The sequence below is a fragment of the Bipolaris maydis genome (genome assembly GCF_028858645.1).
Source record: "Bipolaris maydis strain C4 unplaced genomic scaffold PSV08scaffold_5, whole genome shotgun sequence".
In the NCBI taxonomy this organism is placed as follows: domain Eukaryota; kingdom Fungi; phylum Ascomycota; class Dothideomycetes; order Pleosporales; family Pleosporaceae; genus Bipolaris; species Bipolaris maydis.
The window spans coordinates 1,210,508-1,235,502 of NW_027093861.1; the positions used below are offsets into that span (position 1 = coordinate 1,210,508).

The 24,995-nt window shown below is 49.9% G+C and overlaps 8 protein-coding genes across 8 annotated transcripts; 6 read left to right on the forward strand and 2 right to left on the reverse strand.

The window, feature by feature from the left end:
* The first annotated feature begins 87 nt into the window (after positions 1-87).
* On the forward strand, positions 88-2,837 carry PSV08DRAFT_220830 (uncharacterized protein). The gene is made up of 4 exons (XM_066092164.1): positions 88-431; positions 500-1,969; positions 2,019-2,237; positions 2,290-2,837. Exons 1-4 carry the CDS (start codon positions 192-194, stop codon positions 2,503-2,505), a joined length of 2,145 nt encoding a protein of 714 aa, XP_065949333.1. The 5' UTR covers positions 88-191; the 3' UTR covers positions 2,506-2,837.
* A 574-nt stretch (positions 2,838-3,411) lies between these two features.
* PSV08DRAFT_200097 (S-adenosyl-L-methionine-dependent methyltransferase) lies at positions 3,412-5,572 on the forward strand (the record flags this gene model as incomplete). The annotated part of the gene is made up of 4 exons (XM_014226675.2): positions 3,412-3,454; positions 3,723-3,800; positions 3,891-4,017; positions 4,193-5,572. The coding sequence occupies 4 exons, from the start codon at positions 3,412-3,414 to the stop codon at positions 5,379-5,381; spliced, it is 1,437 nt and encodes a 478-aa protein (XP_014082150.1). The 3' UTR covers positions 5,382-5,572.
* Positions 5,561-7,907, forward strand: PSV08DRAFT_220835 (uncharacterized protein; the record flags this gene model as incomplete). The annotated part of the gene is made up of 5 exons (XM_014226673.2): positions 5,561-5,679; positions 5,726-6,521; positions 6,837-6,900; positions 6,970-7,026; positions 7,098-7,907. Exons 1-5 carry the CDS (start codon positions 5,601-5,603, stop codon positions 7,905-7,907), a joined length of 1,806 nt encoding a protein of 601 aa, XP_014082148.2. The 5' UTR covers positions 5,561-5,600.
* A 6,816-nt stretch (positions 7,908-14,723) lies between these two features.
* Positions 14,724-15,870, reverse strand: PSV08DRAFT_200104 (WSC domain-containing protein). Its single transcript, XM_014226671.2, has 2 exons — positions 15,711-15,870; positions 14,724-15,661 (listed from the first exon to the last, which is right to left on the reverse strand). Exons 1-2 carry the CDS (start codon positions 15,826-15,828, stop codon positions 14,874-14,876), a joined length of 906 nt encoding a protein of 301 aa, XP_014082146.2. The 5' UTR covers positions 15,829-15,870; the 3' UTR covers positions 14,724-14,873.
* Positions 15,871-16,726: 856 nt separating this feature from the next.
* PSV08DRAFT_176421 (uncharacterized protein) lies at positions 16,727-17,501 on the forward strand (the record flags this gene model as incomplete). Its single annotated transcript, XM_014226670.1, has 2 exons — positions 16,727-16,844; positions 16,897-17,501. The coding sequence occupies 2 exons, from the start codon at positions 16,727-16,729 to the stop codon at positions 17,499-17,501; spliced, it is 723 nt and encodes a 240-aa protein (XP_014082145.1).
* Positions 17,502-18,629: 1,128 nt separating this feature from the next.
* PSV08DRAFT_200105 (uncharacterized protein) lies at positions 18,630-20,603 on the reverse strand (the record flags this gene model as incomplete). The annotated part of the gene is made up of 4 exons (XM_014226669.1): positions 18,630-19,018; positions 19,065-19,916; positions 19,973-20,078; positions 20,431-20,603. The coding sequence occupies 4 exons, from the start codon at positions 20,601-20,603 to the stop codon at positions 18,905-18,907; spliced, it is 1,245 nt and encodes a 414-aa protein (XP_014082144.1). The 3' UTR covers positions 18,630-18,904.
* Positions 20,604-20,763: 160 nt separating this feature from the next.
* Positions 20,764-22,495, forward strand: PSV08DRAFT_36975 (uncharacterized protein). Its single transcript, XM_014226668.2, has 2 exons — positions 20,764-20,907; positions 20,955-22,495. The coding sequence occupies exons 1-2, from the start codon at positions 20,849-20,851 to the stop codon at positions 22,378-22,380; spliced, it is 1,485 nt and encodes a 494-aa protein (XP_014082143.1). The 5' UTR covers positions 20,764-20,848; the 3' UTR covers positions 22,381-22,495.
* Positions 22,496-23,284: 789 nt separating this feature from the next.
* On the forward strand, positions 23,285-24,649 carry PSV08DRAFT_408963 (zinc finger protein-domain-containing protein; the record flags this gene model as incomplete). Its single annotated transcript, XM_014226667.1, has 2 exons — positions 23,285-23,300; positions 23,358-24,649. The coding sequence occupies exon 2, from the start codon at positions 23,366-23,368 to the stop codon at positions 24,647-24,649; it is 1,284 nt and encodes a 427-aa protein (XP_014082142.1). The 5' UTR covers positions 23,285-23,300; positions 23,358-23,365.
* Positions 24,650-24,995: the final 346 nt, after the last annotated feature.

Consider the following 24,995-nt stretch of genomic DNA (forward strand, 5'->3'; position numbering starts at 1 on the left):
CCTGACAACTTTTCAGTGGGGCGGCGGCCGAAGCGTCTTTTCCGCAATCTTGGCGCGTCACCCACCGAGCCCACGCATCATGATTTGCACGTGCGGGCAACTCGACCAAAAAGCCAATGCCCTATACTAGACGGCCTGTCCTCGCAGTAAGCCAATTCTCCTCGTGGAAGCAGGGGAGAGCCTGATAATATATGCGCCGGCTCCAGGCTTTGCTGCGCGTCCCCCGCTCTGCATGGCGACCGTCTCTCCAGACAACTACTAGACGGGTACCTTGTGCCCCACCTCCGACTCATCCCACCACGCACTTCTCGACCACTCCACCCCTCTTCCGGTACAAGATTCCACAGCGCAAGACGCCCGCCATGCCGAGTGATACCACCACCTACAAGGGCAAGCCCTTTGAGCGCGCTGCCTTTGAGCAGCTCATGAAGGTAGGCATGCATTACTACTGCCCCCGACCCTATCTGCACACTGCCTACTCACATGGCACCAACTGTAGCACAAATACTTCTACGCGCCCTCTTTCGACATCTACGGTGGCGTTGCTGGTCTGTACGACTATGGCCCACCCGGCTCTGCCCTCACCGACAACATTGTCGACATATGGCGCGAACACTTTGTGCTCGAGGAGGACATGCTCAAGGTCGAACCTACCATCCTTACCACACACGATGTCCTCAAGACCTCGGGCCACGTCGACAAGTTTGCCGACTGGATGTGCAAAGACCCAAAGACGGGCGAGATCTTCCGCGCCGACCACTTGGTCGAGGAGGTGCTCGAGGCCAGGCTAAAGGGCGACAAAGAGGCGCGTGGCCAAAAGGTCGAAGTCGAGGAGGAGGATCCCAAGAAGAAAAAGAAGAAGGTCAAGAACATTGCAGCCATCAAGCTCGAGGACTCAATGGTCAAGGAGATTGAGGAGGTCCTGGCAAAGATTGACAACTACAACGGCGAGGAGTTGGGTCTTCTCATGAAGAAGTACGACATCCGGAACCCTGCCAACAATGGCGAGCTCCTGCCTCCCGTCGCCTTCAACCTCATGTTCCAGACTTCTATCGGTCCCTCGTCGAACCTGCCCGCCTATCTACGACCAGAGACTGCCCAGGGCCAGTTTGTAAACTTCCAGAAGCTGCTAGACCACAACATGCAGCAGATGCCTTTTGCGTCTGCCTCCATTGGCAAGTCTTTCCGTAACGAGATTTCGCCTCGCCAGGGTCTCCTGCGTGTGCGAGAATTCCTCATGGCTGAAATTGAGCATTTTGTCGATCCAGAGGGAGGCAAGAAGCACCCACGATTCAATGAGGTCAAGGATGTGGAACTTGAACTGCTCAACCGCGACGTCCAGCTTGCTGGCAAGACCACTGTCGAGACCACAAAGATTGGCAAGGCAGTTGAGACTGGTCTGGTTGATAACGAGACGCTGGGTTACTTCCTGGCTCGCATCCAGCTCTTCCTTCTCAAGATTGGTGTTGATCCCAAGAAGATCCGCTTCAGGCAACACATGGCCAACGAGATGGCTCATTACGCAGCCGACTGCTGGGACGCCGAATTGCTAACATCTTACGGCTGGATCGAGTGCGTTGGCTGTGCTGACCGAAGCGCATACGACCTGTCTGTGCATATGAAGAAGACCGGTGCGCCCCTGATTGTCCGTGAGACAAGAAAGGAGCCGCTCAAGGTCGAGGAGTGGCAATGCGACATTGACAAGAAGAAGTTTGGCCCCAAGTTTAAGAAGGACGGAAAGGCTGTCGAAACAGCCATTGAGTCCTTATCGCAAGATCTGCGCGAGAAGCTGTCTCTGGACTTGGAGAAGGAGGACAAGATTGTCATCGATGTCCCTGAAGTTGCCGACGGCAAGGTCGAGGTGCCCAAGGAGCTCATCACAATTGAGAAGCGCACTCGGGTCGAGACGATGCGAGAATATACGCCAAACGTCATTGAGCCGTCATTTGGTATTGGCCGTATCTTCTATGTAAGTACTCCCATTGTGGAATGGTGGTATGCCTGGCTGACCGAATCAGGCTCTATGTGAACACGTCTACTGGACCCGCGAGCAGGACGAAGCCCGTGCTGTCCTCTCATTCCCTCCTGCAGTTGCACCGACAAAGGTGCTCATTGTGCCGCTCAGCTCAAACCCAGACTTTGATCCTTTCGTAAAGACACTGAAGGACAAACTTCGGAAGCTTGGCATTTCCAACCGAGTTGACGCGTCCGGTGCATCAATTGGCAAGCGCTATGCAGTAGGTCATGCCCCTCTGGTGAACATGTGATTGGGCTCTGACAGTGGTCTAGCGAAACGATGAGCTTGGTACCCCACTTGGCATCACCGTTGACTTCCAGTCAATCAAGGACAACACTTTCACCCTTCGAGACCGTGACACAACTGAGCAGGTTCGCTCGAGTCTAGACGACATTGCCCAAGCCATTTCCAACATCGTAAAGGGCGAGGAGACATGGTCAGATGTTGCCAAGCGCCTGCCCAAGTTTGAGGGCCAGGAGGTAGACTGAGGGCTGTGTTGAACCAATATTAGTAGTGATTCGCTTCATAAAAGTACGGATTGCTTTCTCGTCTGCATGCATGGAAAGCCGAACGCTGAAGCCAAGGGGTAACTCTTTGGGTGAAGGAAAGAAACAAAAAGAGGCAATAAATCGTGTCGCATCCATGTAGATGATATGATGCCTTGGCTGGGACGAATGCAGTGGACTGGTTGTGCTGTCAGGCTCTTGTTGTCCCACGTAATGTGATTGTGTGAACAACCCAGTCCCTTTGTTTTCCCTCTAATCCAATCTGGCAAAAAAAGAGGTCAAAAGAGGTCACCCACGTTCATACGTGTCCCGCAGCCCGGGGTTGCGGGCTTGTGTTGGTCCGGTTGGGGGATGGAGAGTGGACGATTACCACGTCCGATGCAGCCTTCCCAGGATAAAGCCCGCGCCGCTACGAGTCAGGCCGCGGGAACTTGAACTCTCCAAGTGAAATAAAGGGAGCGGGAAATATGAAGTGGCTTTGTGGTCGTAGAAGGTAGCTGCTGAAAGCGGAATCTCGGCAGGCTTCCCCAGACAGAATGCATATGCGGCGGGTAGGTTTGCGACCAGACACCGACATGTACATACGTACTACGTACGTAGGTGGAATGAAGGGCTTCTCGCGCTCTTCCGGGGGTTTGGTCCAGTGCATGCAGGTGTTAAACTAGCCTCGAGACCCCGAGGGATGGGTAGGGCAGCTGAGAGGGACCGAAGACGGTCCGGTGCAAAGTGCTAGCAGGCTGGGGTTGATGCAGCCGCCCTGGACCTCTTGGGCATGATGCATTGAGGCACTATGCTTCCGTGTAGTGTACATGGTATATGTACAAACGTGGGGCCATGTGCGCCTCAGGCCATGGCATGATGGAGCTCACACTGCCACGTAACGTCGCAATGGCCGTGGCCGGGTGCTTGTGCTCTCTCCTCGGAACACAAGGTGAGTGTGGTGGACATGTCGGCTTGGCTGGCTCGCTGACAGATGGTCGGCAGCGTACATGGAGATGGGGCTCAGAGGGCGGGAATTTGTCACGGAGGTGGTCAGACGGAGATGATCAGCAAAGCATGTCGGCATCCACATGGAAGAGAGGGAGGGCAGAGGACGTGGAGCTTGTTGCCAGTCGCGGGCATGGATCCACGCTTCAAGTCTAGTACCTTCTGCAAGGCCCATATGTATACCCAGGCTGGATGCGCGCGCCCCCAACCAGCATCAAGCGACCATCGCTTAGCAGACGCAGCGTCGAGCTCTTGCACCAGCCTCTTTGGAAGGGATCCATTGGCAGCGCGTACGTAAAGACGTCGCGGGCGCCCTCGCTCAACCTCACCATCCTCCTCCGCTGGACTTGCCCAACGAGACCCGTCCGGCCCCTCTGCAGCCTGTCGGCTTTCCGGCGCCATGGACGAGGGACCGCCACCACCCGAAGACGTGGTTGCCCCTCACGCAGGGCCTCCACTCAAACACCCAAGAGCTGACTCGGACGATTCCGCGTCCATTGAGTCCATGTATGCCGCTGCTTCTCCTCTGTTCCTCTCGTATCGCTGCATCCTTTGCTGGCCCCAAGGCGCTGCGTTGCCAACTGCCCGCATTCGACAGGGGTTGCAGCCTGCTGACGGCTAGCCTGCTGCCCAACGCTTCCTCCTCCATCGCCACCTATCCTGCATGAACCACGGCTGACAGTCGCTGCGATAGTCGCTCTGTTCGCACACTTGCCTCTGACGACCTCGACTATGTCCATGAAAATGGCCGCACATACGCCAATGAGTCGTATTATCTGCCCTGCGTCTACAAGCCCAACAACGATTTTGTGGAGCAGGATCGCTTATCCTTGCAACACGAGATATTCGTGCGCGCTCTCAAGGGAAAGTTGACAACCACAAAACTGCTACCCTCTACGCGTAGAATCCTCGATCTTGGCACGGGACCAGGCCACTGGGCCGTGTCCATGGCACAGCAATATCCCCGTGCAGAAGTCGTTGGACTAGACATTACCGAATGGGACATTGAAACCACCGAAGCCACGCTAGGCGAATCTGGAGTCACTTGGGAACTCGATGATCTCGACGTTTGGGGGCGAGAAATCGACGTCGACGATCTGATTGCCAAACTTGCCGAGCTCGACTTGGCAACCAACATGATTCACCGCGATCCAATCGAGTCTCCGAGAAAAATGCACCACGACACTGGATTAAGCGATGCCACAAGTCCGTCAAATCTATCCCAAGAATCCCTCACAATAGACTTGACTTCCTTGACTCCTCAATTGGAACCGGGTTGGCACTTCAGCGATAAATTCGAGCTGATCCACCTGCGAAATATGAAAGGAACTTTTACCCGCTGGGAAGGCGTCTACGAAGAGATATACAAGAGTCTCTCGCCTGGTGGATGGGTCGAGTTGGCAGACTGGGACTTGGGCCAAGTACCCCTTGGCCCCAGCGACAAGATTGCAATGCCCACCTTGCGCAAGTTGTACGTCGCTTTTATGGAAGCATCTTTCCGATCTGGACGGCCCCTGGGTCTTTTCTACATGCATCACAGTTATCTTGAAGAAGCGGGATTCGTGGATATACAAACAACTCATGTCAATGTGCCCGTAGGGCAGTGGGCAGAAGACGAGGCACAGAAATCCCTAGGCAAGATGATGTTTGTACTTGGCATGGAAATTTTCGAGCCTGTTTGCTTGCGTCTCCTGACACGGTGGGGCAGTAAGAACAAAGTGTGGACTGAAGATGAGTTGAGGGCGGATGTGCGGTTGGCACAGCAGGAGATTAAAGATTATGTTGAGCGTTCAGAGCGCGGCGAGGTAGAAGGCTGGTGTGCGAGTTTCAAGTGGATTACTGCGAGAAAGAGTTGGCATGCTGATAGGTGAGAGTTGCTGTTGGTATCTTGGATAAATGGGAGGAAACTTTTTCTTATGCATCATTGGGCAACGCGCGGGCGGCATTAGTCGAGTTTATTTTCGTTGGCTTGCATGTGTGTCACTGAGCCGGAAGGTGGAGCCGTAGCATAGACATATAACGATGACGACTAGCCATATCATCTACCCTTATTGCATTCACAACCAGATCTGAGCTCCACACCAAAAAAAATGTCCATAGAACTCTCGGCAACTGCGCTCTTCAATGTCAAAGGCATTGTTGCCGTCATAACAGGAGGCGGGTCAGGTAGTCCGCGCTTGACTAACATGGCTGGGCTCAGCGCTGAGTTCCACAGGTATCGGTCTGATGATGACAAAAGCGCTGGCTGCAAACGGCGCACACCGAATCTACATAGTCGGCCGCCGAGAAGATGTTTTGCGCGACGCCGCCAATAGCATCGACCCAAACGTCGTCATACCATTATCTGGAGACATAACCTCTCAAGACTCACTGCTCGGAATCGCCGCGAGAATTGAATCCGAAATAGGCTATGTAAACCTCGTCATTGCAAATGCAGGCATCATGGGTCCAAGGCCCCTCAAAGCCGCACCAGGCAACCCTCTGCCCACAATCAGCGAGTACCGAGCACACGCCCTTCAGAGCCCTATGCAAGATTTCACACAAACCTACGCTGTAAATGTAACAGGCGTATACTACACCGCCCTAGCTTTTCTCACCCTCCTTGACGCCGGCAATACAAAAGGCAACTTCTGTACCGGCGTGCGCTCCCAAATCATTGCCGTCTCCAGCATCGGCGGCTTCTCTCGTCTTTCAGGCGCCTCATTCGCATACAATAGCAGCAAAGCTGCAGTCACACACATGATGAAGATGCTAGCTACATCGCTAGCCCCCTATCGCATTCGCTGTAACGTGCTGGCTCCCGGCATCTTTCCGTCTGACATGACGACAGGGATTATTGGGGGGTTAAATCCGCTGCAGAGCGAAACGCTGGATAAGAACGTTATTCCTGCAGAGAGGACGGGTTGCGAGCAGGATATTGCGGGGGCGGTGCTGTGGATGGCGGGGTTGGCAGGGGCGTATTTGAATGGGAGTGTGGTTGTGGTAGATGGGGGGAGATTGGGGATGTTGACGTCTACTTATTAAGACATGTTTCTTTTATTTCTCTTCCAAACATTAGCTTGAATTGAAACTACAGATATGGAAAATAATAGTGAAATGAAAATCAAGAAGAGTGATGACATTACTACGTGTCCCCCCATCCCATGTTCGAAAAGACGATCCCGCGCGCTAACTCTGTACTAGCGGCAGCGGCCCGTGCCATGCCTGCCGTTTGCGGAGTTGAAGCCACACCTCCGAAAGCCCGCCACGACTACTCGACTTGTTTTCTCTATTCGATGCGCCCATGCTCGTTCGCCCACGCCAAACATGCCTGCACAACCGCACAGGCTCAATTCCAATGACCTGGTCAACTCGCCGGGATTTCTTGGGGCGGTAGCCCGCTTCTGGCAGGTGTGTGTTTGTGTGCGCTGCCTTGCACATGTTTACAATAACTAATGAAGCCTCTTCGGCTACAAGTAGCGCTCGTATGCTTCGGATTATGTAGGCATAGCTCTTCTATTGTGCGGCTATATTCCGGTACGTCACGCAAGAAGAAAGAAAAGACTTGAGATATACTGTAGAGAAAAGAATTCACACTCAACGTACAGATCCAATTCCTCGGCGAGCCCTTCCACCGCATGTTCTTCCTCGATAACCTCGCCATTGGATATCCCCATGCCGAAATCGAGCGCGTATCAGTCGGCTGGCTACTCATCTTCGCTGGCGCCGTTCCCCTCGGCCTCCTGGTCGCATGGGCCCTTCTCTTCCGCCCGGGCTCCCACAAAGCCCACGTCACCATCCTCGGGCTAATCATCAGCCTGATCCTCACCAGCTTCATCACCGACGTGATCAAAAATGCCGTCGGCCGCCCCCGCCCCGACCTCATCGCACGCTGCAAACCCGCGCCCGGCACGCCCGCCCACCAGCTCGTCACATACAAAGTCTGCACCGAGACAGACCACCACATCCTGCACGACGGCTGGCGCAGCTTCCCCAGCGGCCACAGCAGCTTCGCCTTCAGCGGCCTCGGCTACCTCTCCCTCTTCCTCGCTGGACAATGCCACGTCTACCGCCCCCGCGCTGACCTCGCTCGCGTCCTCTTCGCTCTCGCCCCCTTACTCGGCGCCGCCCTCATCGCTATCTCCCGCTGCGAAGACTACAGGCATGACGTCTACGACGTCACCGTTGGGTCACTGCTTGGCCTCGCTATCGCGCATTATACGTACAGGAGGTATTATCCTGCACTTAGAAATCGGCTCTGCGCGACGCCGTTTCCCAATCCGGCGGATGACAAGGGGTGGGGGAAGGTGAAGGGGGATGAGGAGAGTGCGAGAGGCGTGCAGGAGTTTGAGCTCAGTGAATTCGAGGAAGAGGAGGCGGAGAGTGAGGCTAGGTTGCTTAACGGGGGGAGGAGATAGGTATGTGGGGGGAGATGCTTTGGGAGGTTTATGTTTTTTTTACGCTGGATTAATGGGGCAATTTCTGGTTCTGAGTGTCCAGGGGGGTATCTTTTTTTGCTTAAAAACTTTGGTCGCTGGAACCAGTGACTGCAATGTATCAAATGGGGGGTTTTTTTTAGCGTACTTGTGTTGCTATTATTATTATTATTATTATTATTATTGATTAACGTCCTGTCTCAGCTGGTAGGCTATATAAGACGTGCAGGCTATGCCTACAGGTAACTACGTAGTGCTATCAATTTGGTGTAGGTGGGGGAGGGGGCTATCTAAATCGAGGTGAGGCTCGTGGCCTAGTGTGGAGGAGGGTAGTAGGAGGTCTTGCGGGTGAGAGGAGAGGTAAGTTGGGTGTAGGGCGAAGGCACCTAGTGTAGGTGTTGTCCTAGTTGTCGAGGTTTCCTTTATACCAGGCCTGCGTTGCAGCCCTAGTTTCCTTAATAAAGGCAATAGTAGCCTGTACGCCTACTGTAGTATCTAGTAAGAAAGCTAGCGATAGGGGGTCCTTTGTAGTTTCTTGCATCTTCTTCCTAGCCTCCTTGTATAGCGTGCAGCTAAGGAGGATATGTGCAGGGTCTTGAGTAGCTCGATAGTTGCAGGGGCAAACTTTAGAGTCTACTTTTCCTCGCTTGAATAGGAAGTCTCGTAGATAGCAGTGACCTAACTTAAGCTGATAGAAGGCGCTAGAGGCTTCTCTACTAGTAGGAGGAGTAGCAATCTGCTTTCTAGTCTTCCACTTGTACCTTGCGGCGTAAGTAGTAGGATTTAGAGTAATAGCTTTTCTCCTGTATTGTCCTAGATAGCTAAGCCACTCTCGCTCGCCTAGCTGCTTTATTCGTGTGCCTATTACAGCTAGGCTCGTCCTGCTAGAGCTAGGATCTAGCTTTGTCGCCTCCTTTGCTAGCGCGTCTGCTCTCTCGTTTCCTATAACGCCCTGGTGTCCTGGTACCCACTGTATGGTAGGTAATATGCCTTTTTCTTGTAGCTTTTCTGCTGCTATAGTGCATCTAAGTTGCCACTCTTGCCCTGGGTAGTCAGAAGCAGTCTTTAGTCTGAATATTGCAGCCTGGTTATCTGCATATACTCTAACTTCAAGGTAGTCGTCTGCTAGGTCAAAAGCTTTCTCTAGGCCTAGGGTAATACCCTCTAGTTCTCCGTTGTAGACTAGCTGGTTGTATCCTATATTAACCTTTTCATAAGCTATGAGACTAGCTCCTTTGTAGAAAGCTACTCCTACTCCTATACCCTTGCCTTCCTTTGTAGCTGAGGCGTCTGAGTAGATCGAGAGGAGATATTCGTCTTCTAGAAGCTCCTTGTGGTGCTTTGCTTCGATTTCCTTTGACTTCTTAGATATATTAGTCTTGTAGGGCATTGTAGAGCTCCAGGGCATAGAGGCGTAGTGCTTGATCTCCTCACTATCGTCCGATAGAGCTGTTGAGATAGATCTAGTAATACGCTCTAGCTGCTTTCCTTGATTACTAGTGATAGCAATATTAAGAGGGTGGCTAGGAGCTAGCTTTCTTGCTCTAAAGGCGTATTGTCGTAGGGCGTTGTTAAGTCTAACTCTAGGAGGACATAGAGCTGCTTCTACCTCGCTAGGTATGGCAGGTGAGGTTCTGAAGGATCCTAGGATCTTTCTACAGGCTTGGTTCTGCAGCTTCTGTCTCTGGTTAAGCGCTGTCTGCTGCTCCCTCCAGAAGATTTGGCAGCCATAGTCAGCTACGCTGGTGATGCAGGCTAGGTAGAGCTGTCGTACTGCTCTAGGAGAGAGGCCTTTGTTTGAGTTAGCTAGCCTGCTAAGGCGGTGGAAGGCTGCGCTAGCCTGCTGGTTTCTAATAAGGCTGTGGTGCTTGAATTTGAGGCTGCAGTCAAAGTAGACACCTAGCCATCTAACTAGCTCCTTAGACTGTACTATCTCCTGATTAGGTAGAGTAAGTACTCTAGCTTGATCCTTTCTTGATCTTGTCCAGTTTACTAGTTCAGTCTTTGAGCTATCGAATTGGATGGCTGACTCCTCTGCTAGTCTAAAGAGATTCTGAATCTCCTTTTCTAGTAGCTTGATATTCTTCCTTACTGACGTAGATGATATTGAGATCTGGAGGTCGTCTATATAGGAGGAGGAGTAGATATTCGCATTAGTCTGAATTGCATTGAATAGTGGTTTTGAGTAGATCAGAAATAGGATGGGCGAGGCAGGGCTTCCTTGAGGGGTTCCTGTCGAGATTACCTGCGGCTCCTCAGTCTGTCCGTCAAAGGACAGCTGCAGTATTCTGTCCTCTAAAAAGGACTTTGTCCAGGCTAGTAGGCAGCAGGGGAGGCCTTGATCTTTCATGACTTCAAGAAGCTTGTTTTTTGAGACGTGATCGAAGGCTCCTTTGATATCAAGAAAGATAGTAGTAGTAGTCTTCTGCTTTCTTTTCTGCTGCTGTATGTTGTTGTAGAAGAGTAGCGCAGCGTCGATAGCGGATTTCTTTAGTCTTCCTCCTAGTTGAGAGGGGTGGAGTAGATCTGTTGTTTCCGCTAGTGCACCTAGTCTCCTAGCTACTAGTCTCTCTAGTACTTTGCCTAGGCAGTTTAGGAGTGAGATAACTCTATAGGCCTTAGGGATCGAGTAGTCAGGCTTGTTTGGCTTTCTTAAGATGACTCCCTTTGCTTTTCTCCAGCACCTTGGGTGGTAGCCTAGGTTGAATAGAGTAGAGTATATCCTAAATAGAGCTTCTGGCTGCGCTGAGTAGACCTTTTGGATCACCTCCTGGCTGATCAGATCAGGCCCTGGTGAGGTGGCTTTCACCTTACAGCAGGCAAAGGAGAGTTCGTCCTCTGTCAGGGCAGGCCAGGTCCATCTGCTGTCTCCCCTGTAGATGTGGAAGGAGGGGGTCGCTGTCGTAGGAGGCGGAGGAAAGAGATCCTCTCTAAAAGCCTTACATTTCTTAGTGAAGGATTCCTTGCCTTTAATAGCAGGTATTCGAGTACTAAGGTTATCTTTAGTATATGCTAGCGCTTTAAAGATCTCCTTAGGTGAGTCTTTTTGGAGGAAAGCCTCCCAGTGGCTCTGTTTAGCTCGTTGAATAGCTTTTAGGTATCTATTTTTTGTACGTAGATACTCTCGTTTCCACTGGTAGAGGGAGCTATTATTTTCCTTTGCTGCCTCCTTCTTGTAGGCTCTATAGGCTCTACTTAGGTCTCGCTTATGGCTATCTAGCTCGCTAGTCCACCAGGGCTTCGTCTTTGGCTTTTGGTTGACTAGTGGAGTTGACTTTTCTAGCGCTTTCTGTATAGCTCTCGTAAGATCTTCTCCTAGCTCGTCTAGCTTAGTTTCTAGTAGGATATTTTGTCCTAGGATAAGCTTTCTTGAGGTGTAGTTCGAGCAAGGAGGTAGTGTTGATAGGCGCTTCTCTAGATCTAGGACTTTGATCTCCTGTCCTAGCGTCTCCTTGAAAGTCGTCCAGTCCGTTCGTTTCGTATTATACTGTTTTGGCAGGCTGGCTGGCTGGCTAGGTAGCTGGCTAGTAGTATAGATACTAAATAGAATAGCGTGGTGGTCAGAACCTACTTCAGGTATAGTCTGCCAGTCCAGGATACTAGCAGCTGTATTGCTGGTTGCAAAAGTAAGGTCTAATACGCTTTCTTGCCGCATATGAGATCTCAAGAAAGTGCCTGCCCCTGGAGTATTTAGTAGAGTGAGATCTTGAGTATCTATCCACTCTACTAGTTCCTCTGCTTGTGTGCTAGGGCTGCGCTCCTCTAGGCTCCACCTAGGATGGTGGGTGTTGAAGTCTCCTAGGATAATTGACTGAGGCTGTAGGATCTCCTGCAGGAGGCGCCTCTGAATTGTCGTCTTATTTAGCCCTTCTTGGAGGCTTTTTTCGTTATAAATATTGTAGATATAGAGGCTAGAAGTAGAGGCTAGTACTTTGATAGCTAGGAAATCGTTATCGTCGCTAATAAAGGGATTAACCTCTCCTTTTAGGTCTTTTCTAATATAGAATAGTACTCTAGGCCTTAAGGAGGTATCCTTAGGGGTAGGTAGTATCTGAGTAAAGTCCTGGTGAGCGGTAGATCTAGTGTTTTCGTACGAGGATCCCTTAGGTAACCAGGGCTCCTGTACTGCGACGATCCTGGCGTCTACTTTAATAGCTAGGTCTAGGGCGCTCTCAGTAGCAGGGCTATTCCTATTAACATTTATTTGTAGGACTTTTAACATTCTAGTTAGAAGAGGTAGTCCTAGATATCCTAGCTTGTAGGATATCACATTCGTGGCTATTAGCTGCGTGAGGTTTGCTACAATTAACACACTTAAATATAGTGTGTACGCAGGCTTTGCCTTTAGTAGGGCAGGACTTGCATCTGTGTAGACTAGTGTGGTGAGCCTCACCACAAATCTGACAGGCTACTCTAGTGCACCTAGCCTCAAGGTGGCCAAAGCCTTGGCATTTAGAGCACTGCTTTAAGTTGTTAATAACTCGTAGCTTCTCTGCTCTTAGGCTCTCTCCTAGGATATAGAGCTTTCCTCTTATAGCCTTGAGGGCCTCCTCTTCAGTCGCAAAGGCGACGCAGGCGGAGCCATAGCTTTGCTGCCCTCTCTTAGACTCAGGAGTGAGCCAGAAGGGAGTGCCTACTACTTTAAGGCCTTTGTTAAAGGTCTCAATCTCCTCCTTGATTACCTCTAGGCCGTGGTTAGTAGGTAGCCTATGGACGACTATTTTAAACCACGAGGTAATTGGCTGCGCTACCTTAAAGGCTACTAGATCCTTCCAGATACCCTGGTTTTCCAGCAGGTAGTTGGCTGTAAAAGCAGGCGTGGTAGTGACTACCTTATTCCCTTTTGAGGATAGCGTGACTGAGGCGACTACGGGCGATTGCACCCCTCCTTTCAAGGTGAAGGCTTGGTTGAAGGCATTTCTTAGCCTAAGGGCGTCAAAGGCAGCAGGGCCTCCTTGGTTGACTAGGACGAGCTGCCTCTCCTTTAGGCTAGGCTTAGCCTTTTGAGGTGCCTTCTTCTGCATAGTAGTCCACTGTTGCTCCTTGTTTGCAGCTGCAATGGCAGCGTACGATATAGGCTGCGTAAGAGCAGCTGTCTGTCTATCACCCTGCTGGTTTGGTTGTGCAGGAATAGGCTTTTCAAGGCGTCGAACTTTGTCTCTAAGCTCCTTTGAGACATTTGAGAGAGAGGAGATCTGATCTCCTAGGATTGCTGAGTTCTTCTTACTAACTCTACCTGTCTCAGTATAGTCTCTGAAGACTTCTACTAGGTCTAGTAGACTAGTCTGCTGGGTAGGGTTGTTTTCAGCTAGATTAGCTGCTTGGATTACTAGGTTCCTAGCTATCTCAAGAGCCTCTTCTACTGTCGTTGCCTTAGGTGTCCTATTCTGGCTAGAGAAAGGGTTCCTTAGTGTCGAGCCTATAAAAGGAGAGAAGTTGCTCCTAGTACGTCTATGAGTGCGAGTCTTCTCTGGTGAGAAGTTTGCTTGTCTTTTATTTGGTGGTAGAATAGGTATTTCAAATATATTAGAGGTTTCTAGATTTTGAGTGGGGGTAGCAGGCTGCGTAGCTTCCATTTCTATCTCGTTCTGGATCTGTCCTTCTAGCTCTGCTATCTCCTGCCTTATCCTTGGTAGCTCGACGTCGATAGTATCGCTGTCTGGCGGCATCTTGCTTAGTAATCGGCGTGGTCTGTGTGTTCTGTCAGAAGTGAGACGTGTCCAAACGTGTCTACTTTTGAAGGCCTCTAGCTCTACAGCGCGTAGGCTGCACGTTTTAATAGTGGTTGTAATCGATTTCTTAGGGTTTATTTGTATATATTTGACTGATATTACACCTATTCTAGAAAACTCGAAGTTGGTGTGGTGAGTGTATTACTTGTGTTGCTACGTAGCATGTTTGCTGCTTTATCATGAACGAAATCTTTATTTTTGTAATATTCACATCTTTTTTTTCTCGTCTATTCGCATTTCAGTGTTGTTCAGTGAGTTACTGTGAAAATGTGTTAAATTTATCCATTATTTGGTTGTTTTCTTCTTCTTCTTCTTCTTCTTCTTCTTCTTCTTCTTCTTCTTCTTCTTCTTCTTCTTCTTCTTCTTCTTCGACTTCGATATATGTACATGGGTGTGTTTGTGTAAAAGTGGTCAATCGTGGTACTCGATCCTCCATTTCTCTGTTATTTCAGACCTCTAGTGACTTGGTAAAGATAGGCGAATATTCATTGTTCATCCTAACACTGTTGGTTGGTGAGAGTTTTTTTTTGATTCGACTGTGAAAGGGAGTATTGTTGTTCAAGGGCTAGTAGATATTGGGTTTGATACAGCGGGGGAGGCGCCTTTAGGCTTGATTGACAAGCATCGGCCTGGGTGTATCTGGAATGGGTGTTTTGTTCTTGTCTTGGAGAGGTTAATATATATATATATATTTGTTTTTTCGGGGGATGTGAGATTGGTGCTACTAAGTACCAATGACGAGTGTGGATTGCAGCAGCCAGACAGCTTGATCTTGTGTTGTCGTGGAGACATTGTGATATGTCTAATTGCGCTTACTTTTTCCTACAATGCTTCATGTCGAGTTGGGTCGTCTGATTTTTTTTAGATTCGGTCTCGTTTACGGTGTAAGGGAGTAAAAGTGGCAGAAACTGACTGCGATCAAGTTGTTGGACTTCGCTTTGCCTTTCCCTTACTTGAGAGCTCTGGCATATCTTTGGTGGGAGGTCTATCAGTTTTGCTTTGAAATCTATATATATCCGCCGTCTGGCTGTCGGTTCAATGTAGAGAATTCACATGCGAGAACAAGTCGGTACACCAGATTTTATTACTAACTACGATACTATTATCTACTCGGCTTGCTAATCCAATATGTCACCATCTCGATCCTACTCTGCCACTCACTCTCTCGACTCTATACTACCTATTTTGCTACTAAGTGCAGATCATCTACTCCACCCTATGCTCGTGTGAAAATAGATGCCCTCCAGACACCTCCACAGACCTGGCCATCGTCACCTCGGCACTTGTGGACACACTCAGCTCCACCGACCATATTATAACCACTCTTCATAGTGTTGCCACAGTAGCATTCCCAGCCATATTCGATTCCAAAATAGGTATAGTTCTCGCAGATAGACGAACACATCTGGATAGTCATCTTGTTGTCGAACTTTACGTGCTCCGCTAGCACTCGGCTGGCATTGTCGGCATAGCAACCGAGGTGTCTGTAATGCGTTTTCTTGTATTCGGCTAAATCTTTGTTGAGTTGATCCTCCTTGGTCTTGCAAGCATTGTTTGCAGCAGTAAGATCGTTGGCCGATTTCTGCCTGCACTGAGTGATCTCTATGTCCTTGCTGCCCAACTGCACCTTGCAAGCACTGTTTGCAGCATTAAGATCGTTGGTCGACTGAGACTTGCACTGAGAGATCTCGACGTCCTTGTTGCTCAACTCCAATTTGCAGTTCTGAGCCTGTTGCAAGGCATCTAGCTCCGCCTTTTGACGGTCGGCTAGGGATGTCGCCTCGCACTCTGTGTGCTTTTCTTGAGCCTCAGTAACTTGAGCGGTGAGTGTTCTTTCGCGCTCGAGGCAGTCGTCCCTTTCAGCCGAGCAAGTGTCGGGAAAGGGGTTGGGATTTCTGGAGGTATGGGCAGAGAGCAACTCATTGTACGTGACGCCGTTGGAGCAGGAGCAGGAGCATGTGGGTACGTTTGATGGATCAGTACACGTAGTTGCAGGCGTTGCACCTAGATTTTGTAAGGTTTTCGAAACGTTTTGGGCCTTGAGTCTGCTTACCGTTCTGACACTGGTACGAGGTCTCTGCAGGGTTGGTCGACCCGAGCACGTTCTGGGTTTCGAAGGAGTAAACGCCTGCAGAAAGGGCCGAAACGAGAAATACCAAAGAGGTTCTCATAGTGTCTGTATAGGTAATGGATTCAGAACAAAAAGATGAAATGTGAAGTGATCGATAGATATAACAAGCTCCACAGATACACTTTATATATTGTTCATTCCTAACGATCTGGTACCTAACTATTGGCTAACTCATAATTATTTTTTTTCATCCAGACTACTATTGTGCCTTGCTCTGGTCGAGCGCGTCATCTGGTCGTCTAGAGTTCTTGCTCGCAGCACAGCACCACCTGTATATGATCTCTTACAGGCGCATGCGCCGCTAAAAAAAAGAAGTATACACTTATGTTTAACTGTGTTTGTATCTTGTTGACTCGGATATATTCGGAATACTTGCGGGGTTCCGCCGCTAGTCAAGTGGAGTTTGACTACTTTTCCAAGACGGTGATCCCATTATATGCCTGTTTTTGCTAATGGGCGGGATTTGCTTATGGCTTCGACGTTGCGTACCGAGTCTTTCTATTTTTTTTCTTTTTTCTTTTTTGCAAAAATGACTACGTAATTGCGACCAAATCTTTCGCGCTTAGGCCAATGCAAATCACTCGGATGCTCTGATAACAAAGAGGAGTATTTGGAACTCGATGCCAGCCAATGAAGTGACCGCTGAGTAGATACGTTCATGTTCCTTGGTTACGTCTTCTATCCATACTGTCAGGAACCCCTGCCTTAACTGAAGGGTATGCACATCCTATTCCCAACAGCGTGTTACTTGGCTTGTGGGCTTCAGTCGGTGTGACACTCACTACTGGTATGGCTCAATTTTCTTTTTTCTATCAAGGACGCGAGGGATTTAAGCGATTTCCTCGAGATATATAAAGTAGAGCTTTTCCTTGAAAATTCCTACAGCTTTCTTCTACATCGACTATCATCTACATCTTTCGTCCCAAGAAACCGACAACATGCGTGCTTCCATAGCCATCATTGCCACTCTCACCAGCCAGATTGTGCACGCGCAATCTGGAATGGACATGTTTCCTGGTAGCATGGCCTTTGGTAGCATGGTGACATGCCAAAATGGTATGTGTTCACTGTTAGATAAATGAGTCCCACCACTAATTTATGGTTCCAGGTTACGTGCCCTCTCTGACGTGCGAAAACCCGGTTCCAGAGACTTGCGCTTGCACTTGTAGTGACGGAATGACATTCAACCAGCCCCGTCCTCCCGTAGTAGACCCTGTGCCTCCACCAGTAGAACCACCACACCAACTTGTCGACAAACCCTGCACTACTGAAATCATCCAACCATGGAGGGAAATCCAACTACCTCATGTGAAAAACTCGTACGAGCCCTCTCAAATGTTTGAGCACGAGGTCGAAGTAGCTGAGGGAAGTGTGTTCGTGGTAGCTGATTCAGCTGGGAGGTGTCAACACTTTGAGGTGTTTGTGGATGGAGTATCTATTGGGGAGACAGATGGACCAGGGGAACTTGACAATTTTAGATGTGGAACACCGGAAGAATGCATGGAAAAACACGGGGGTAGTAAAGGGTACTTTACGCTTCCTGGAGGTAAGTTCAAAACCCAATACTCGCTGTGTTCAGACCACATCCGAAATACATGGCTCACAAAGGAGATAGGAAAACATACTATCGGTCTCAGGTGGATCAGGATTTCGGAAAAATGCAAACACATTACAAATGGTGTTGGCTCATACCAGATCTACAAGCCATGCTGATTGGCATCACCTGGTCTGTGGGTACATACATTGCTAGAATGCCAAGGTTCCTTAGTAGCCAAGTCACTGGGGCTCATTGGCTGTTCAGACAACGTTACAAACGGTGCTTGTATGTACGTAGGCTGCGCATTCATTGAATATCTGGAGCCTTGGCAAGCAACCCGAAATAGGACTATTTAGTAGTGATATGCTTTGCAACCTAGTCTATCAGTGCAAACAGTGTGAGTTGAATATGGGAAGATGCCACGAGACAAATTACTAGATGCGTGATTGCTGAGCGGGCATTGGAGCCACGTCAACCTACCGAGACGCATTACCATCTTCAATAAAAGTAAACCTTACATTTTTACCTTTGGGACGATCTGAGTTGGCGTACCAGTACTGAATTGCACAATCAATTGCAAGACAAAAAAACTAGGAAAATCGCCGTCTACCACAAAAGTACAATGCAGCATCATCTCACCCAACAGACAGAAAACAAGTATCTCTGCAGCGGTGTACACGTTGTCAATAGCTACATAGCCCGAGACGAACAAGCACATATGAGGTAGTACCAAAAAGCAGCTTCATGCCGACCACCGCAACCGCGCTAGCCCAATTGCAGATCCAAAATGGGGATCGTTCTTCCTCGCTACGGGCCGGTCCCGCTGTTTCACTTGCAATATTTGCTTTACAATCCCACCACCAGCCATCAATCCAGCACAGGGTCCATTGGCCCTCAGTGCAGGAAACCACCAGAACAAGTAGCATCGGTGGTTTAGTGGTAAAATTAGCCGTTGCCATTCTTCTATTCCATCTCATCTTGCAGTGGATGAAAAGGTCAACTTCGGCTAGCCCCGGGTTCGGTACGATTTCCCAGCCACACAACGTTCAATTCGGACGTTCAACTAACAGACGAGTAGATTCCCGGCCGATGCATTACTCTTTCTTTTTTGCTTTTCGGTGTGAGGAGGGGACGAGCGGGAATTTTTTCTTTGCACGGGCGAGAGACCCATGTTGACGGTTGATCTGTGCGTACAGCAGAGGCGCTATAACGTGCGTTTGTGGATACGCGAGGTTAGCGTAGGCTTCCTTTTTGCTTAAAGAACGCATCGTTCGCGGTATAGCTTACATCTCTTGCAGTTAAGTCTGGACAAAAGACAGTTGTGATGAATGTTACTAGTATTACGATTTTGTTACATACATTGTTACTAAGATGTAGCACCTATCTCACCAATAGATTTTGTGAGATGCATGACACCAGAAGTTGGAATCTTTCCAAGTTCGTTGAGGTAAGTTATGGTGCTAATACATTCACAGGTATAGATTATCTTTTTTTCTCAACATTGTCTTCTTGAAGACCAAGGCATGCACGGCAACTGTAGAACAACACCATCGCACTAGCATGCGAATTGCTCGACCCATCATTCCTGATCTTGTTCTTCGTCCTGATCTTGTTCCTCTTTGACATCATCCTTTCTCTCATCATCTTCTGGAGGCATAGAGACTGGAAACGAAAGATGTTTCCAATCCTCAATCTACAATGTGTCAGTGCGTTCATGGGACAGTGAGGCATTTACGTACCTCTTCGGTAATACTCTTCATACGGTCCCGGATACTTTCCACAGCATAACTACCCAGGACCAAGCGCAGCGGAGGGTAGCTACAATGGCCTAGTTGCCACATGAGTTCAGCGCTTTTGACGGCACTCACCGGCTGTCGGTCGTTTAGCCACTGTACCATCCGTCGCGCGTGTTGTGCAGGACTGGTCAAATTGGAATATGGCTCGCTTGGATTTGGTTTCACGGAAAAGTGACCGTACCGCTTTGGTTTGGGAGGCCCTGTTCCAGAAACAGGAGCAGAGGTATAACTGGGGGTTAATACATTGTCGTCTGGCTCGTCCAGCCGAACATGACCGGGTTCAACTAGGGTCGCTTTGATATTGAAAATATCGACTTCGTATAGCATCGACTCGATGAGACCCTCAACAGCATACTTTGTCGCGCAATACGGGCCAAGTCCGGGTACGCCGAGAGATCCAGCCGTAGAGGAAAATATGAGGTAGCGCCCAGAGTTTTGGGCGCGAAAATAGGGGAGTGATAGCTGGATGATATGCAGAGTGCCGAGGAAGTTGGTGGTGAATTGATTGCGCAGGTCGTAGTCGTCCTGGTCTTCGCAGGCTGCAATGACACCATAACCGGTGCTGTTCGCTATCACGTCCACGCGCCCCCAATAGTCGACGCTCTTTTTGATCACCCAATTCACCGTGTCCCGCACTCGGACGTCGCAAAGCAAACCCAAACAGTTCTTATTCTGCCACTTGTCCATCTGTTCCAATGTGTTCTCTTGAGACCATCCGACTGCAGTGCATTGATCGCCGTGTGCTAGAATCGCTCGAACCAGGGATCGTCCTATGTGGCCAGTCGCTCCAAAGACCTGCAAACAGGCGTCAGCTATCCAGCGCGTGTTCAGTGGACAGAAGCGCGTCTTACAATCCATACTGCCCGTTTCGGAGGGTTGCTTTCAGATGGCGGGTCGCACGTGGCAGGCAGTGTGAGGGTAGGATTTTGAATGGCCCCGCCTGGCGAGAGGCTTTGGCTCAACGTGTCGAAGTCCATATGGACGTTGCAAATGTCCGCAATGAGATGCGATCCCAAGCTGTTTCGAGGCGGGGAGCTTAGTCGGCCAATCGGAGATGCAACTGCCGCTATCTCCGTGTTCCAGAAGTGAAAGAGATGCCGAGGTGTATGAGGGACTCATAAGATATGTTGTGAGTAGAATACTCTCCCGCAACATCTGCCAGCCCAAAATGGTTTCCAGTGTAACTGCGTTCAGCGATCAGAGCATAACGAACCTCCTTTCGTCTATCAGGAAGCGGAGGGCATCAATGGCCAGTTGATTGGGAAATGCCTGTTGCCGATTCATGAAGTTGCTCACGAGGATGAAGAACATGATGAAGATGTCTAGGTGCATAGGCGACGTAAGAAAGAAATGGTACGCCAGGAAGAGGAAGGCCTGAGTTCGGTATCGGCTCTTGATTGAGCGGATTACTCTGGCCGCCTTGATGGCAGCAACGCGGTTCGTGGGAGTACGAAAGGCAACGATCTTTGAGAGAATGGGCATCCTAGGCAAGGGCAGAATATGGAGAGGGGTGGTCGGGTGTCTGGAGAGTCATGGGTTGCAGAGACGAGGTGTGGAAGGGGAGGTCACGCTTATCGATAGTAGTACGTAGCTTCCAATTCCCTGCGCGCCATCATCCTTCCCTTCTGGTTGATGCACAATTACGTCTTGGGCTCTTCTGTAAACAATCACAACTCACATGCACAACATGGAATTGTTAAGCAGGTAGTAGGAACACAGTCGCAAATATGGCCCAAGAAGTTCCTACGCCGGTGCCGCTGCCCGTCACACAGGGCGGCGCCTCATCGTACAGTAACCTCTCAACTTGGTTGAACCCCCACTAACATGCCGCAGGCTCTCCTTCACCCAGGGCTTCCTACTTGGCCAGCTTTCCATTGCGCTACTAATATTCTGCTTCATCAAATTCTTCATTTTTGGAGAGCCTCCCTCGGCTGATGAGCGCGCGCTGCACCTCAATTCTCTGCGACGAGCTCGCACACTAGCACACCAGCAATCGTACAAGCAGTTGCGGGCGCGGGCAAATTCAACGTCACTTTCATTGCGGCACAAGCCGTCTCGGAGTATTATAAGAAAGGGAGAGGAGAGCATGGGAGGGCCGAGCATAGCAACCATACTTGCAAAGACATATTACAACGTCAAAGGTCACCAACCGGAGAGCTTGGACTGGTTCAATGTGCTCATTGCGCAGACCATTGCACAACTAAGAGCAGATGCGAGACAGGACGATGCCATCCTGACGTCTCTCACAGATGTTCTGAATGCCGGTAGCAAGCCCGACTGGATTGGCGATATTAGAGTTACTGAGATAGCACTTGGCGACGAGTTTCCTATATTCAGCAACTGCAGAGTCATGCCCGCTGACGACGGCTTCTGGTATGGACCGGGCAACGCGGGAAACGAGAAAGAAAGACTCCAGGCCCGAATGGACGTGGATCTGAGCGACGTCATCACCATCGGCATAGAGACGACGTTGAATCTAAACTGGCCAAAACCAAAGTCTGCAGTCCTGCCAGTTGCCCTCGCTGTCAGTATTGTGCGCTTCTCAGGAACACTGGTGGTATCCTTCATACCCTCATCATCACCTCCGTCGACCCCCGCCCCCGTGTCATCACCAAAGTTAGGTACCCATCAAAACACCTCTCCGCGCCGTCCTTCATCCTCGTCTGGCGCGCCTCCACACCGTCCCACAACCCTTGCCTTTACGTTCCTTGACGACTACCGTCTCGACCTCTCCGTGCGCTCCTTGGTCGGATCCCGATCGCGCCTCCAAGACGTACCCAAGATAGCCCAGCTCATCGAGTCGCGCGTGCACGCCTGGTTCGACGAGCGCGCTGTAGAACCGCGCTTCCAGCAAATCGTCCTCCCCTCGCTCTGGCCCCGCAAACACAACACAAGAGGCGGAGCAGCCACACCACCGGATGCCGACACAGCACTCCAAGACAGTGACGACGAGGACGAAATCGCGGTCATGGACGGAAACGGGACTGCACCTCCTTCAGCTTCGTACATCCCCAGCCCGATATCCGAAAACGTCACGCTGGAGGAACGCATCGAGGCAGAGGGCCAGAAGATGCGCGAAGCAGAAATTAGAGCTGGCGTCCGCAAACCAAGTTCTGCAGCTGATGGTAGAGAGCATCGTGCTGATGGCATGCGCTGGCGCGGCGAGCAGCCCCGAGGACGTCAGTCTACGAGACCCAAGTTGCAGAGCAGGACTACGACTGGGATTGCCGCGGGTATGCCGGGGGCTCTGCCTCGATGATTTATAATGATATGTTTAGATGCACGTTGAATGTAAGATAAGATTTTTCTAGCAGAAAATGCGGGGGGTTGTTTTGCTGAGAAGAAAAGGAAGAGAAATACTTCAACTTCGGGCTTAGTTGCTTATTGTATGATATTCTTAACTAATACACCCACTCAAATGCTGTGCGTTCTCTATCTCCATCTTTCTCAGTCAGATTGAACTAATGTCATCAGTCTTCTTCTTCTTTTCCACTACTTTCCTACAAATTGCGCTCCTGGTACCCAGCCGTTTGACAAGACTGGCGACCTGATCAATCATCCCATTGCGCCAAGCAGGCATTTGTGGTGTCTTTCCTGTGTAACACGTCGAAACAATAGTAAGAGAGATCAACAAAACTAGAGATGGTGATGTATCAGTGCTGTGGTACACATAATATGTAAATGGGCAAAAGCACACCGCCTTCATTCACCTCCCAAAGCGTTCACGTGTAAAACATACAGCCATTGTCACTTTCTACGAAGTTCTGTTTTGTGCCACCCGCTTGAACTAACCAAGGTTAGGACCTTGTAAACGCCTAATTTGTTCGGGGCACCATGTCAGGACTATTCAGGTAAAGGTGATTACGGTATTGTTGGTCAAAGTCACTTGCCATTTTCAAACGCATGTGAATCATGGTATTCTCTCAGTGGTGTAAGGCATGACTATAATTTGTAAACCATGGTCCACCGCTTTAGGAGCTGACCAATAACGCTCTGCCATTGACAACGAAGCCCAGCCTTTGGCAGCCTTGCCTTTACTGTCATCTCTCACTGCTTGATTTCCCAGCACAGTCTCGGCACACACAATCTATAAAAAGGGCTACTCCCACCATACAATCTCACTCTTAACACTCTTCTCTTATCTTTTTGCATCAAAACCACCTCAACACATATCCTCAGGTAACAGACAATCCATCCTCCTTATCTCTACTCGCTGACTGACAAAGTGTTAAGTAGAGCACATTATGGATCGACGCAGGAACAATCTCACTGACGAGTCTGATGACGCCGATGTGTCTCAACTGTCCGCTTCATCCATCGCGGACTCACTTCGAGAGCTCATCCTCAACACCTTTGCTGCAACCACGAGCCTGTTCACTTTCAGTGACGACGAAATGCGTACATCGCCCCCGGAGGTCATTCTTCGCCGCATGCTGTCCACCAAGTCCGCCATATCGACAAAGTCTTCTCTTGCCGAAGCTAATCAGCGCGCACGCGATGACGCGAGTCAACAAACATTTCTCCAAGTCGGCAAGGGACAGTGTGGAACGGTGTTTGCATTAAAGGGCACCGACACGGTCATCAAGCTCGCCAATACGGCCGCTAAGAAGGATGAACTCTACACCGATCTCCAGACACACCAGTGTGTGTACCAAGCTTTCGATGCCCTTGCTTCCATTCATCCAACAGTCCGTGTTCCCCGCTGCCAGGCATGGGTTGCGCCCACGAGCAACAGGTTCTGGGATTCGAAGGGCGCTTTGTTTCCCGAGAATACTCCCACGCCCAACTACGGTCTTCTCTCCGAGCGTATCTTTCCCCTCCCTCTTCCTGTACGCGCAGCCATTGTTGATGCGCTCTGCCCCAAAGCCATCAAGAATGCCAAGACCCAGTTTCTCAACTATCACGAGAACAAGTCTTGCCTGGTCAGAATTTATCTAGGTCGCCGCAACGACACCCGAAAGGCAGAAGCTAGGAACGTTCGACTCCGCAACTTCCCTCTCCACGTCGATGAGATGGAGCGCCTTGAGCTGGATACCAAATTCTATGCGATAAACATGGCACACGCTTTGGCAATTCTCCACTGGAGGGCCAACGTCGATGCCAACGACGTGGAGTTCGTATTAGGAAGCAGCCCGGCGATCAGTGGTCGTCCAACGGTAGCGGACCTTGATGCAAGTACGGCAGACACAGCAGGTCGTTTTTTCGATCTCGACTTCGAGCACCGCACTGTATCTATGTGGCTACTGGACTTTAACCAGTGCAAGCGCTTCCAGTACAGTCAGGCACTCAACCCAGAAGGCCGTGCCCAAGCCATGAAGAAGTTGGTCGAAGGCTTCTGGTTCAATGATCCCTACTACCCTCGCCCCAACGCCACCGACGATCAAGACAAGGAACTTTGGGCAACGTTTGAGAACCACTACCTCAAGGTGGGTACACTGCTGGTTGCGCATCAGGGTCCAGCGGAGTTCGTTCGGGCTGTGGTGGAGAAGGGTAAGCAGCGAGCAGCAGCTAGCAGCTTGTTCGGCTGAGATGAGGTTACGTTGAACACAACAACAAGCTTTGAGAGGTGTTGGCGGGATACCTTGTCGAAGAATGTATATTAGTATTTTGCCCAGCATGAGCCAGCGGGATTCATTCAGTGGCTGGTATGTATGAATCAGGGCAAAGTAGCAAGCAGCAGGTAGCCTATTCGGCTCATATGAGTACAAGCTGTACCTAGAGAATATCATAGTGTCATCTTTGTTCCGCTAGTCAAAAAAAGTGCAGATGATGATTACCCCAAGAAGAAGTAGGAAATGTGTCAAAGTCTAATCTCAGTTGTGTTGTTGTATTTATATGCTGGATTAATACACCTCTTTCACATATCCCATTCAC